The following is a 14732-nucleotide window of genomic DNA, read 5'->3' on the forward strand; positions in this document are numbered from 1 at the left end:
TTGCTAAGTGTATAACTCATTCGCTTTGCAAAGTACAAAACCATGATTAAGGTTCCACACATTAGGTAGGGATCCCTAAATTTATAGCATTAGTTAAAACACCTTTACTTGATTCTAGTACAGCTATAGGGTAAGAATATCAAGAGAAAATCCAGGTACTAAGTTATTCTGCATTTCCTTAAGGATGTTTATTGACAAACTGTATATAAACCTACAATCTCCTGGATGCTACAAAGTGTAAATGTTCTCTTAAAAAAATAAAGTCAAGGGGCACCAGAGTGACTCAGTCAGTTGAGCATTCGACTTTGGCTCAGGTCATGATCTCACGGTCAGGGAGTTCTAGCCCCTGAGTTCGAGCCCTGCATCAGGCTCTGTGCTGACAGCTCAGAGCCTGGAGCCTGCTTTGGATTCTGTGTCTCCCTTTCTTCTCTGCTCCTCCCCCACTTGTGCTGTCTCTGTCTCTCAAAAATGAATAAATGTTGGGGCGCCTGGGTGGCGCAGTCGGTTAAGCGTCCGACTTCAGCCAGGTCACGATCTCGCGGTCCGTGAGTTCGAGCCCCGCGTCAGGCTCTGGGCTGATGGCTCGGAGCCTGGAGCCTGTTTCCGATTCTGTGTCTCCCTCTGTCTCTGCCCCTCCCCCGTTCATGCTCTGTCTCTCTCTGTCCCAAAAATAAATTAAAAATGTTGAAAAAAAAAAAATTAAAAAAAAAAAAAAAAAAAAAAGAATAAATGTTAAAATAAATAAATAAATAAATAAATAAATAAATAAAGTTGATCGTTTAACCAAGCTGCAGATTTACTTCTCCCTTAACACCCGTCACCATTGGATCCCAGATCCCAAGCAGCTCATCAGGAAGGGTACACTGAATCAAAAAGGACACCACACTGAAATCATGCTGCACAGGCAGATGACTGCACCAAGTGTGTTTTATCAGAACCAAGGAAACATAGCACACAGAATTCTTAGAACATACATAAATGACTTTTTTCCTTAGGTCGACAGTTCCAATATGCCTAATGATTTAAGCAAAGTTAAAATGAAGTAATGAAAAACCACCTACTACTGCCCTACTATTTCACAGTTTTCAAATGATGTTTTGCCACTAGCTTCTCATATAAAAAAATAAAAACCTCTCAAAGCATAAAAAGATGTAAGAATTGCCAATACTAGGTCAGTTGTATGTGCCAAACAGTTTAATATTCTGGTCCTTAAAGTGGGAACTCTAGAATTACTGAAAAGGAAAGTACTTTTCTTAATCATCCACCTCAAGTTTTATGGAAACTAACTAAGACATATTTTGTGTTACTTCCACATTCTTTTTAGGTCATTGCACTGGAGGAAGTTTCAATCCTTTCAAGTCTTAGGTACCTCAGCTGAGAAATGAGGAGACTGTTCTAAAAAGAACTTCATGATCTTTTACAAGCATAAAATATTTTACAATTCCTATTCTAGATGTGGGGGGGAAAAAGAGTATCATTAAGTATATAATTATTTTAAGACATGGACACAAACTTCAGGATACTATCAAGATTTAGGACTTCATCTGATGAAGACTTAAAACTAACCCTAGTAACGTTCCAGAAAGATACTTTAATCTTTTCAGTATTAAAGTACTTTTAAGCCTGAATGAAACAGCCTGTAATCTGTTTCTAGCTTGAATTCAGCAGAAAAGACTGCAAGATGACAACCTCTTAAGCCACCTCCCCACCATTTTTAAATTTCAAAGACCAAGAAGAGAAAAATGTAGTCTAGATAGGGCATTTACTTTAACCTGAATTAAAAAAACAAAACAAAACAGTATTTTAATATTTTGGAGCTATGGACTCACAGCTATCACTAAATCACACTCAAAAAAAAAAAAAATCACAAGCACACCTTCATGTGTTTGGCATATTTCATGTTTACTCATTCCAGAGTTGGTAAAAAGCAGCTCCTGTATTTATACATTTCCTCTCTCCAAAGTAGATCAAGTCATTTTCAACTGTTTTTACTCAAAAAAACCCAATCAACTCAAAAGCATTAAAGCGATTTTACAGTTAGGAAATTCAGGACACAGGGAAACTACAGGCCTTGTCCTGGCTGGATCACAAATGGGTAGAGCAAAGCCCAGGGCGCAATGCCTTTCCTCAAATCCCGTTTTCCTTCCTCATATCACATCTCCTCCACATTCCTGAGTCTCACACAACAGTAGCTGATGGCTTAAAGACTTGAGCAACTACTGTATCAATTATGTTTTTCTTTTTAAATCAGAGTCAAGCAGAAAGCAGAAAGCAAGGAAATGAAAACTGGGCCAAGATCACTCAATAATGAAGAGCTCCTGGACTACAATTTAAATGACAGCACAAGAACTTTCCGCTAAACTTCCAGGGCCTATTTGTTCTTTTTATGGTCTATAAAATCTATCCGAGCATACACTTACTTATAATTATTTCAAATAGTCATAAAATATTCCAAAGTAAGAGCATGAAATGCAAATGCAACTGTTCAGAAAATAATTTAGATTCCCACCTCCTTTTTCCTTCCTCCCTCAGGCCGCCCACCCCCCACTCCTTCCCTTTTTTATAGCAGGCAGGTGCTGATTCTTTTGAGAAATGACACATAAAACAGAACTCCTTGGGTTCTTTTGTTTGGGATGAGGTTTCTAACAGCCTTTCAAATAGAGATGATGGGAAAGAGGAGGGCTAACTAGAGAGTGCATCTGGGTCAGCAGTTTCAGCCCCACTGCAGGCTCCCGTATAATGACTAATTTGCAGCATACACCCAGAAATATCCAGGCTTCATGAATTTATAATGACAGTGCACACTTTGCCTGTTATAGGAGGTAAAGTAAGCTTCCTGTCAAAATGCCAAGAAAATGCAGAGCAGAAACAATCTCAAGGATGTAGCCAACAAGGCCATGAAGTGTATGAGTAAGCAAGTAACTCCCATATTGGATCTCCATTCAGGAATTGTAGAGATTTGCTTAAAGTGGGGGATGGGGGGGGGAGGTAGGGAGCAAAATATAAAAGTTCTTTTTTCATTTCCTAAGGGCAGAAATCAAAACCTGCAGTTACAGATCTCTTCATTTTTGGAGCCAGGTCATCTATGATTGGTGTGGTACTATTTTCATTCCAGTTAATGAAAGTGCTAAAGGATTTGTGGGTCTAGAGCTCTGGTTAATGATTCAAAGACTTCACCATTCAAGACCCATTTCCTTGATGCCAGGACTGCACGTGTGAACTTGCCACACAATCACCAGTTTATAATAAAAGAAATAAGATATGCTGAAGCTGAATTAAGTAAAATGCAGGGACATATGGGGTGCTGTGGCAAATTATATGGATCCAGGCATAAAACATATGGTAGCCCATCTGCAAAGAGCACTCGGCTAGGCTCCCTTCTCCGAGAAACAATCCTTGTATGATCAAGAGAAAAATGCTTCAAAGCTATCTTTCAAAAGGAGCCCTTTCTTCCATAACCAAATTAATCACCCAACCCCAACAAGTTGTCCATAGATATCACTCACCACAGAAACTCTAGGTAGAATATAGCAGTGACTTTAAGTGAGGGCACATTAAGATACTGAGAGGAGTTTCACATTCCAAGTTTTTGAAATAAGGCACCTTAATTTTCAAAAACATTAAAACAACTTCTTAGGGCTTTCATTATTGGCCAGAAAAATCTTCAAGGACCACATTCCAGGTCTGTAATAGAACTCTCTGGCAACTAAGGGAAACAATATTCCAAGCAGTCAAGAGGGACACACAGTCCTACCCAGTACTTCAATTTCCATTTCAAGAAACCTACACTTTGACATTATGAACATATAGTGTTCACACAAAACACTTATGAATGTAACTTTTGACACATCATGAAAATTTTCTTGGAACCATAAGCAGATTGACATTATTTTCTAAGGTTCTAAAGTCAGTCATTTAAAGCCTTAATCATTGTAAAACTTACTATTACACTCTATGTTTCCCCAAGTGAGTGTTAAAATGCAGCTGTTCCATCACAATGCAAAGTTACCAAAAGTAAATTAAGTCTCCTCAAATGCCACATTTTTTTTTCCATTACTTAAAAGACCTCCCAGATTTTTAGAAAGGCTGGTATGACTTAATAAATAAATACTACTCCACACAGTTGGGTGGCATTACAGTTCACGATTCTCCAGATCACAGCGTTGAGACTGCTGTCATAAAATACAGGACAAAAAGATCTCAAAGGAAAACTTATCTAATGCTCTAGTTGGTTCTCAAATTAAGAGAATTTAGCTTCAATTTGGCACTAAAGAAATTTTTTAGACAAACTCCTAGACGTAGCACTTATTTATAAAGAGCATCCTAGATACCCCCTCCCTTGAGATACAAACGACATAACACTCTATTAGTGAAACTTATTTCACAACAAAAATAACTATCACCTGCTAGAAGGCTCATCTGTAGGTCTACCTGGCTAAGGACAGAGAACTCACTCCGCTTCCACAGGGGAAGCGCCGACCTCCAGAAAGCAGGGAGATGTGTCAACCCCTCCGGGAACCCGAAAACACGCGGCTTAACCACAAAGCACCAGTTTTTCCACAGAGGTTAAAAACTGAACTAAAAGCAGTTTTGGCAAATACGAAGAAATCCCTGTTTAAAGACGTTTAAGTTACTTCGAGATTAACCCCCCAGGTTTTCAAATTCCGGTGAAAATCTTGACATCTGGTGCGATTTCTTCCCCTCGTCGCCACCCCCAACTCCAGAGAAGCAGCACAAGGCTCCTTGTCTCGCTTCGAAGGGGGCGGCGGCGGTGGAAACCTGATCCCAGCCTGACTTTCAGTAAACACCAATGCAGCGAGCAATAAAGCATCCGGAACTTTTGTCTCGGGGGCACAGCCCCCGCCGCCCCCGCCCGCTAAATCTTCGATAAGCGACTGTTGGGAAGATTTATCAACGGTCCGAGCTGAAGGCGGGGAAACGCGAGAGGGAGGGGGAGGAGGCCTCTCCTCTGCGCCCTGGGCGCGCCGCACGACCTGCGGGTGCGTTCCTGCCGCTGCGCCGTGAGCCCGGCAGAGGTGCAGGGCTGGAGCCCATGAGGCCTCTACCGTCTCACCACGCCACGCCGCCCTTCTGCCCCAACGTGTGCCTTCGGGAGCCGGAGTGTTTGGGAACAAAGCACTTGGACCTGCAGCTGGTTACCCTCGCACGCGCGCCTCATACCTGCGTGGAGCAGCCCGAGGCTGAGCAGCAGCAGCAGCAGCAACGCCAGGGGCGGCGGGCAGAGCTGGGGGCGGTGGCGCTGCTCAGCCCCGGCGGCAGCGGCGGAGGCGGCGGCGGCGGCGGCGCAGGAAGGTGCTGCTCTCAAGCCCATGCCCGTCCATGCAGGTCTCGTGGGCTCCGGCGAGGGCGGCGGCACGGGCGCCGTGGCGGGTTCGGGGCCGTGGCTGCGGCATGGACCGGGGGACGTGCCTCGCTTTCTCTTCTTCCTCCTTCAGGCCCGCGTCGGATACGGGCCGCCGCCACCGCCGCAGCGAAAAGCGCGCCGCGGGCGGAGCGAGGCGGCGGCGGCGGCGGCAACGGGGCGCAGCGGCATCGCGGCGGCAGGCGGGGCAGAGGGGGCGGGAGAAAAGACACAAAGACGGTGAGCTTAGTGCCGAGCCCGGCCCCCAAAGCGCGGGCGCCCTGGTCCCGGCCAGCGTGGGTTCAGCGGGCGTGGACCCACTGGAGGCGCGCCCAGCCCTAGCGAGCAGCCGCCTGCAGCCCGGATATCTCTGTGCCGCGACCCCGCGGTCAATCAATCTCAGCCTTGCACTGCCGCCCCGCCCTCCTCACGCGCGCCAATCCGCGTCGTCTCCACCCCCGACCTAGCCCCTCCCTCTCACCCCATTGGCTGCAAGCGCTGGTCCACTGGGCTCAGCTGGCCACTCGCAGGGGACAAAGCGCCCGCCCCCGCTCCTGCTCCCACCCTCAGATTGCTCATTGTAATTTGAGTTCCGCGTCCGCCTGTTGAGAGTCCTGTCCGCCGCGCCCGGGCCCAACCTCCTTCGCGCTCCCTCCTCTTCTATTCCCTTCACCCCTTTCCGCGATTTACTGTTTCCTCCTGTCCTACAGAAATTGGCAACGGCTACTCTCTCTTGCCGGCGTTACAAAGGAAGCGGCCTTTGGCTTTCCTTTTAATTAATGTGATTGGGTTCGGCTTCCCTTTAAGGTGTTGTGTGCGTATGTGTTTTAAGTCACCCCCAGTCTGTCACTCCCGCTCCAGCTCCTGCTCCTGAGAGGAAGTGGGCGCTTTTACCAGGCGCCTGGCGGCAGGTCTCTTCGCAGCCAATCACCTCTGCGGAACCGTGTTCCGAGCCCTTTCCGGACGTTTGGTAAAACTAGCACCCCACCGCGTTGAAAATCCGATTGTAACTCGCGGTCCGGAATAGATCGGATGGGCTGGGAAGGTACCCACCAGCTCCCGGTGGAATTCGCTAGCAGCTGTTCGAGGCTCTGGCGTTATTGTTCCTCTGACATTTCCCTTCCTGAAAGCAGCGGGGAGGAGTCTGAGAGTGGGCGAACTTCAACGTGTTGTTACAGTGTAATTAGATTAATGAGGATAGTGAGTTTTTAATGCAGTGTAGAGTAATTATGCCATGATTTCTTGTTGCTTGGTGGCTTTTCCACACATTTTCGTGGTCTTAGTATATTAATTTAATGGCAGATCGGTTTCCACTTTTGCCACTTGGATGTATCCATAAATGAGGAAGAAACCCCAACTGTGTGCCACAAAAGAGGTTGGCAAGTGGAGACACAGGAAAGCATGTTGTGAGGTTGATGATAGGTTCCAATCTGTTATCAGTAGGTGTGAAGTGGTATCTAATCTAAAAGATGGCTTCAAAGGCTCGGAGTTACTTCGACTGCCCTTGCCTTTGCTTTTCCTCCAAAGGGCTCAGGGCTGCCATTTTAAATTCACTTATAGTCAAATTGTAGCTTGCAATTCTACCCGCTCGCTACTCATAATCTCTAATTGGTAATTTTGTATCAACCACGGACACGTTAATATTCCACATGTTACAATGTGCTAATCAATGGACTAGGATAATTGAGGGCAAACCTTACATCATTCCGGCTTACTCATTAGACACATTATGAACTGTACAAACCACTAGGTCCCTAAAGAAGAATGCCTATTTTTACTGTAACTTTTCATTACTTATTACATACTATGATGACTCAAGTGGTAAACACACCTTTCACTGCCCAAGATATAATCCAAGCCTTGTGTATATCCATAATATGCTTAATAATAGCTTCAGAGTTGCCTGGAGAAATGACTTTTTTTGCAGGAGGAGTTATCTGATACGATTTTTAGATAATATTATGGAGTAAATACTATGGGACTAAAAATTTACTCCCTTGCAATTACTACATAAATCAAAGAACTAAAGTTAATGAAATACTGGTCAACATATATTTTTTTAAAGTAATCAAATGTGAACAGTTTTGCAAAATATGTTGCCAACAAAGACTACTAACAGTAAGATGGTTCTTTTTCCTTAACCCAAGATTTAATTTGACCCTTATGAAAAAAGCATGGCAATTTATTCACCATACTTCAGAACACATAACCAGAAGTTAGGGATCAAATTCAGTTTAGTTGGGGTCTTTTCGCTGTCATTACTTGCTATGATTCCACCCTGCCCCCAGCCTCCACTTTCCCCACCTCCATATCCTGTTCCTTAGACACACACTGCTCTAAACTATCTTATCAATAGAGGGCGTCCTCGAGTCACCACAAATTCGGCATCGGAATGGAACTGTTCTTTAGAAGGAAAACTTCATTTTCTCTAAGGTGCTTTATTGCTCATCTGTTGTAAAATTTGACAAGCTCAAGATTTATACGCCTAACAATTCATTTTTTATTACCACATAAGTGTTCAGCCGGCTAGAGTAAAATGTTAATTTTCACAATTAAACCGCAAGGTGGTTCCTGTTTTCAAGACTTAAGGTCAGTTGACACACTCGCAGGGTTAATTCGGACTGGTTAGCAAGATCCCCCGAATTGGCTTGGAAAGTAAGAGCGTGGTGAATGGTCGCTTATAGCGCATCCACTCCTCCAGCTCGAATGCTGCAAGTTAGGAGAATTTTAAGATTACACAAAGAAAAATCTGGGTATTCCCCCCCCCCCCGTAAAATCAATGACTTATAAAAGTTTTACATTTTAATCAGAAAAAAAAAATCGTGAAGTGACAGCTCACACAACTCACAAACGCACCCTATTCCTTGCCATCTCTAGTCTTTCTCCCTTCATCTTTTTCAGGAAGAAAAGATGAGACCAGAACAGCACAATTAGGGGTCACAGCAAAACGTCCCATGGTATGAACGTGCGAATGGATAGAATTAAAACACATGCCAGCAACATTAATGGGTTCTAAATGAGAATTACAGGTTTATTTACCTGAACCCATACATGATGTCTTAACTATTCCCATTAATAGATCTCCATTTCCATAAATCTAACACGAGGGGTCTCTCTGCTTAACAGATCACCTAGGACAGAGGAGCTACCAGGGTAGCCATTTGTTCAACCCATTCTAGAGTAAAGGCCCCCTCGCTGCTCCCCAGTCCAGGGTGGACGCAAAACTGGGGCTAAAATAGCCCTGAGTCCCACAGCCCAGCAGAAAGCAGCTAGTGGATTGTACTTACATCATTCTTAACCCTTCCGCTCCTGGAGGGGGCTTGGCGGGATCAGGGGGCCCCTGAGCTCCTGAGCACGCAGGACCTGGGTGTGAGAGAAGACCCCAGAGCCTGGCGTGAGCGCTGCGCCCCCGGAAGGAGAGGGCCCGGGGCCTGAGTGGGGCTCATCACCCGAGCGTACACAACCGGCCCCCACGATCCCTGCGGGCTCTGCAGCGGATCGCACCGCTCAAAGCGGCAGGTGCAAAAAGCATTTGGTAGCCGCTTGCCAGCGCGCGGAGGTAATGCGCTTCCTGTCCATTTATCTCAGGAAACCAGCGCAGCCTTCCCTTCCAAACAAAATTAACCTCTCATTAGCCAGCCACTCACTCCGGAGAAGGCCTTAAAAGCTTTACCAGCTCGCTAATGTATTTAGGCTTTTCTTCCAGGCAAACGCAGCCGCGGTGGTGACTGTCATCATCAGCCCTGGGGGATTCCTCTGGGCTCGCCTGGGAGGCAAGCGCTTACCGACCCCCAGCCTCAAGTCTGGGAAACTCTGGCCAACCTGGATCTGTTTGCGGTACTAGTAGACCCGACACGCCTGAACGGACTTCGTGCCATAAGTAGCCCAAACAAGTTCCCACTAGTTTGAAGAGCGCCCCTCCTATTAAACAGCTCTCCTATCCTCAAGAAATGGGGAGGGGTACCCGGGAAGAACTTCTACGGCCAGCTGTCCCTGGGCCATGGGCGCTGACCGTCCTTTACAGCGCAAGCCCTGTCCGCAGCGGGTACGTGAAGCAGTGATTAGAGGTATGGGGCGTAGTGTAAGCTAGGATCTAGCCGATTCCAGGAGTGGAAAATTCAAATGTAGTTCTGGGTCTGCAAGTGGCAAAAAGAGGCCTTTTGGAGCCCTGGGGTTTTCTCACCCTGGCCCCCTGCCGCCCTGAGGCTGGCAGATTTATACCACACAGGTGGAGCAAGACCTAAACAAAATAGTCCCGGCTGCTGCCTGCCGCTCGCCCCCCACGTCCCCCTGGCCCACCGCAAACTTCGACAAAATAAACAACTCACCACAGGCATTCCCTTGTCTGCAGCGCGACGCTTGCCAGCTGGGAAAATAAGCCGCAAGCCACGCGGCGGGGGCGCAGAGGGAGGGCAGCGCGGCGCCCGCCTCTCTCCCCCAGGTCGGGGCAGCGATACCCGGGGGCAGGAGGGAGGCTCCGCCTCGGGGGCCGCTCTCTCGCCTCCTAGACTGCGGAGTGAGCGTCCGGAGAGGGGATGCACCCTTCCAGCCAGCGCGCTGTCTCCGCCACCCAGGGGAGGGGGCGGGGAGACAAATCTCTCAATTCCGTCCCGCTTTCTCCAAGCGTCTCTCTCCCCCCTCAGGTCTCAAAGAAGACCAAACCCGGGGGCCTTCACCTCACCCCCTCCGGTGTCACACCGCCCCCTGCCGGCACTACCCGGATCTTTCCAGCGCGGCTGAGGAGTGGCGGGTGGCGGCGTCCCCGAGCCCCAGCCTCCAGGCCCGGGCTCAGCTCTCGCCGTTCTCACCGCCTCCTCACCCCAAGTCCCGCACAAAGAGGCCTTTCATGCCGCCAGCGCCACCCTCCGCGCCGCCCTCCACCGGGTCGTGTTGCCTTTGCCCACCCTCGGCACCAACCGATTCCCGGTTGGCGATCGTGCCAGCCGTCTCGGGGCCGGGCGGCAGCGGACACGTGCAGGCTGTTCCCGCTCTGCGCCTCGGCACAGGCACGGATGCGGTCCCGCGCCCGCCTTTCCAGGATTTTCGGTAACTGTGCACCAGCAGCCACAAAAATGCACCCCTTCTTCTCCATAAATGATCTCTGAGGGTCTTCCTAGCGTGTATAAATAGTGGGTATGTGTGGGGGCGGGGGCGGGGGTTGGTGTAAGGCGTTGGGGTAGTGGCAGGAACGGCCCTCTGGACTTTCGCTGAAATAAGGAATCTAGAGATCTTTCCTGTCCACCTGAGGTGCCAAAGTGGCAAAGTTTACAGCTTACGAATACCCAGGATAATGATTTGCGAATTGTGAGGGGACGGAGAATTTAAAGAGGCACCTAAGACACAGGTGAGGACTTATGTTATAGAGAACAAGCCCACAAAGATGTTTGAGGAAGGACAGTTATTTGAATCCCAGTAGAAGGTGTGGAGGGCAAGAGGGAAGCGATTAGCTTTCTTCCCCTAGGCTGATCTTCCAATGTTGAAAATGAGCATCAGAGGTGTTCAGCGCTAGCTATCGCTCTGTGCGTTCACTGCCTGGCACGAGCAGGCTGCTTCTTCTTGTCCAGGCAAAGGTTCAAGCATCTTGACTTAGGTAAATCACTTAAGTACCTTTGCCCTCTCCAGCTTTCTTCTATTCTCCTGTCCTCAATATCCCTTAAAGTTTCCTGATCTAACGCTAGAGGCAGCATAGGGCAGTATAAAGAGGACAGAGTGAAAATCCAAGGAGGAGGGTCCTGTCATGACTTTCTGAGTGGGAGTCTTGGGCGACTGATCTGTCTTTGAACCTTGGGGTCACTATCAAGAAACTGTGTTAGGGGCAATGGTCCCTCTGGTTCTTAAATCACGTGACAAGGGAAGCCTCCTCACACTCTGTTTAGGTTCCCTTTTAAAGAGTTTTCTCACCTTGCTTTTTCCTGTCAAAGTGCCAATCAAATTGAAAAATAAATATTAGGGATATTTTAAGGTAAATGTAAGATACATTGAAAAATCCTTTTATTGCTACTTAGAATAATAATAATAATAATAATAATAATAATAAAACCCAAACCAAAAAACTAAAAAGCCTCTCAGCTCCTGGTTCATAGAAACAAGGAATTTTAATGTCCCCCACTCGCTTTGCCTTTGAAAAGCCACACCAACAATCAGCAGCATAGAGCTTTGATTTAGAACCTAAAGGCCAGTCTTATGTTTTTCTTTTTCCTTTTCCTTCCACCAACACAAAGACAAGCTGACACATAGTGGTGAAAAAGAGTTCAAAGCAAGCCTCACGAACCCAGAGAATGTTTCCTAATGCAGACCCAGTCCTTGCTCACTCCCTTGCTAAGGTTGTTTTAGACATTACAGAAATAGTAGGCACAAGCTGCCAGAATCCCCTTCTCCCCACTCCTTCCCATAAATATTGGGCAGTGAACCTGGATGCTAACTTGTCGATCATCATGTACATGCATTCATTAAATCAATACCTTTTCTCTAGCTTCATGATACTTCCCAGGATTTTCGATTCACTACCCACTTTGGAACACGGAGCCTTAGTTCTCCCTCTGGGCAACCTTAGCTGTTTGTTTTCTGTGGAATCTTTTCTGAAACCAAGACAAAAGAAATGAAATTTCTTTTGAATGAAATTTCATAATGAAGTATTAATTCTTGACCTAAAAATCTCTTGCTTCTTCAATTTCATAAAAATTTCAGAATTGCGTAGCTTTCATAGCAATGCACACTTTAAAAAATTATCCACTAAAGAAAACTCTTTATTATACCTTCACTGGGGGAAAAAAGTTCTTTAAACAATAGTGGTGGAAAAATATTTTGAACTTATCTAATTTGGTTGCTTTCATATGTATTAGTCACCCCTGCCCATGGTTCCATTCATACAAGCTAAAACTGGTTATATTTCTGATTGGACCTTGGATGTTCCATTAGTAAAAGGACATAGCTTTTTTTCTCCCCAAATTCTATCTTGTTCAATGCTCCACGACTTTTTTTTCTCTTACCTCACTTTAATCTTCCTTTTTTTTTCTCATACCAACCAAAATACACCAAAGATGGGAATAGAAAAGGCACAAGAAATCACTTTTTAGTAAAATCGACTTACCATTTCTGTGCTGTTAAAAAACCTTCTGATGATGCAATGTGTATTTGCACCACCTTCTGATTTTCCACTTAAATGTGATGGAACTTCAGCTTTTAAAATGTTCAGCTAATGTATACATCCAACTCTCCAGTTGTTAAGGTCATAGCTTGTTTACTTTTGATATTTCTCATTTTTTCCTTTTGCAAATTGGGGGAATCATCTCAAATATCAAGTAGCATATGAATCTGTTTTCTAGTATTTCTTGTTTTGGTTTTCTTGCATATTTAGTTGAAAGTCTTCTCTAGTTTCGGACTGATTCTCAATTTGATAATTCCTTTATGTACTCATCATGTTTGAGAATTATTATTATTGCTAATTGAATTACACTATTTTAAATATTAATAGTAATTATAATAATATTGGTAAGAAACGGAATATTTATAAAATAATGCTAGGAGAAATGCTACTTTCTACATGTGGTTAATAAAAATACCTTCTGTAGTTAAATATTATTGAAGTTCCTCAAGATCTCTTTTTTTTATTTTGGAGGATCATTGTTTAAATTGAGTAATAACATAAAGGATCCAAGACCTACTTTTACTTTTAAAAGGGTGAGAATTTGCTATGCCTTTTTCCCTCTATATAAAGATGTAAGACAGCTGTCTTGAACCATCAGCACATATGATGGTTAAGGTAAAGAATTCAGGTAAATTGTAAATTTTAAAAATGGAACCTCTGGACACATAGCTGTTGAATAAATAAAAGAATATCAGAATGTGAAAACTATTTTGCTCTTTCAGCAATGTAAGCCTAACTTTCTAGAAAAATCCTGCAGTTCTAAAATACTCCTACATATGTGCATAATAAAACAGGTAAATGAATGCATATTAAATTTATAAAGTCAATATTCATGAAAAAAATATGTGATAAACAAATAGACCATAATCTCCTGGAAGTGCCAGGAGAAAAGCCATATTTTTTGGTCGGCTTGGCATTAGAAAATCTTTTGTCATGAACCATTTAGCCATTCAGCACAGTGTAAAACAGTAGACATGAAGCTACAGGGACTGGCCTTTTTCCTATTGTATTTGTTGATTATTTCACTTGCAGTCATTATACACACATGCTATCTTTTCTGGGTCTTGTAATATGAGTTTTAAGAGGCTAAATATATATACCCCCCAAATATTCACTCTTTTTCATTACATTTGCTCTATAAAAAAAATAAACTTCCAGCAGTTGGAAAATAGTCTTTTTAGAAAGGTAAACAAATGCAAAGTTATTCTTCTGTGAACTAGTTTAGATCTATGGTGGCAATTCATAGTTTCTTTCATTGGCAAAATCTCTATTCAGACACTCACCTGTATACACAGTGGCAAGAAGGTTATGAAAACATTACAGAATGGAATATACTACAATCCTTCAAATTCCATGAAATCTAAGATATATGGGAAATTGGATACCATGTATTCTAATAGTCAATACTACCAATTAAGAATTTTAAGTGCTGTGTTCTAATATAATAGATGATATATGCTTATACTTTACCAATATTAGAGAAAATTCCCCAAGCATACATTTTAATTCAATTTAGTAGATTGGAACAATAATGGGACCAAAAGAATCTGTTCAAATAATCACAAGTACAAAAATAGTAAGTATTCTTTTCCTTCTTCTCTTCTCATATTTCATCATCCCATCATTTCAAATTGTCCAAGCCACATAAAGAGGCTCGGGTCGTGTTTGCGCCAGAAACAAGGCTAGACTCAAGCCTGAGAATGAACCCAGGGATGAAAACTGCATGTTTGTCAGAAGCTTGAGTGAAATAAATCTGGCTGAATTCAGGAGTGGGGTTTGTTTCAAAAGAAGAGGATCCTTTAGGAGTAGGAAAGGATTCTCAGAGGTCAGTCTCTTGCTGCTGAGTTGTTAATATGCTCTTCAGCTGTCCGAGTTGGGACTGTCCATCAACAAAGAATGTGAGGAATGTATGAGTGATACAGGCATCTATGCGAAATAGATGAAGTTCCCTTTCCCCTGCCTCTCGGGGAGGGTTCCATGGGGGAGATGGGAATGCAAGCCCCAGCCCCCTGGTAAGCAATCAGCACCCAGGATACTTGCTCCTCCTTAAAGAAAGGATACTAACTAAATACAAATCCTTTTTAATTTTATTTTTTTTTTTTTGGGACAGAGAGAGACAGAGCATGAACGGGGGAGGGGCAGAGAGAGAGGGAGACACAGAATCGGAAACAGGCTCCAGGCTCCGAGCCATCAGCCCAGAGCCTGACGCGGGGCTCGAACTCA

At 44.7% G+C, this 14732-nt stretch overlaps 1 protein-coding gene across 3 annotated transcripts in view; it reads right to left on the bottom strand.

Annotated features, from left to right (window-relative positions):
* RGMB (repulsive guidance molecule BMP co-receptor b) overlaps positions 1-9915 on the bottom strand; it is a 29088-nt gene extending 19173 nt beyond the window's left edge. Inside the window, exons 1-3 of one of the 3 annotated variants that reach the window (XM_058726329.1) lie at positions 9691-9915; positions 8650-8725; positions 5182-5450 (exon numbers count right to left, since the gene is read on the bottom strand). In XM_058726329.1, the coding sequence (XP_058582312.1) occupies positions 5182-5450; positions 8650-8654 (274 nt within the window). In that variant the 5' untranslated portion in view covers positions 8655-8725; positions 9691-9915. Of the gene's footprint in view, positions 1-5181; positions 5451-6415; positions 6435-8649; positions 8726-9690 lie in introns of those variants that run through there. The other 2 variants (XM_058726338.1, XM_058726319.1) reach the window with 2 other exon arrangements.
* Between the last annotated feature and the right edge of the window lie 4817 nt (positions 9916-14732).

The sequence above is a fragment of the Neofelis nebulosa genome, chromosome 1, assembly GCF_028018385.1.
Source record: "Neofelis nebulosa isolate mNeoNeb1 chromosome 1, mNeoNeb1.pri, whole genome shotgun sequence".
In the NCBI taxonomy this organism is placed as follows: Eukaryota; Metazoa; Chordata; class Mammalia; order Carnivora; family Felidae; genus Neofelis; species Neofelis nebulosa.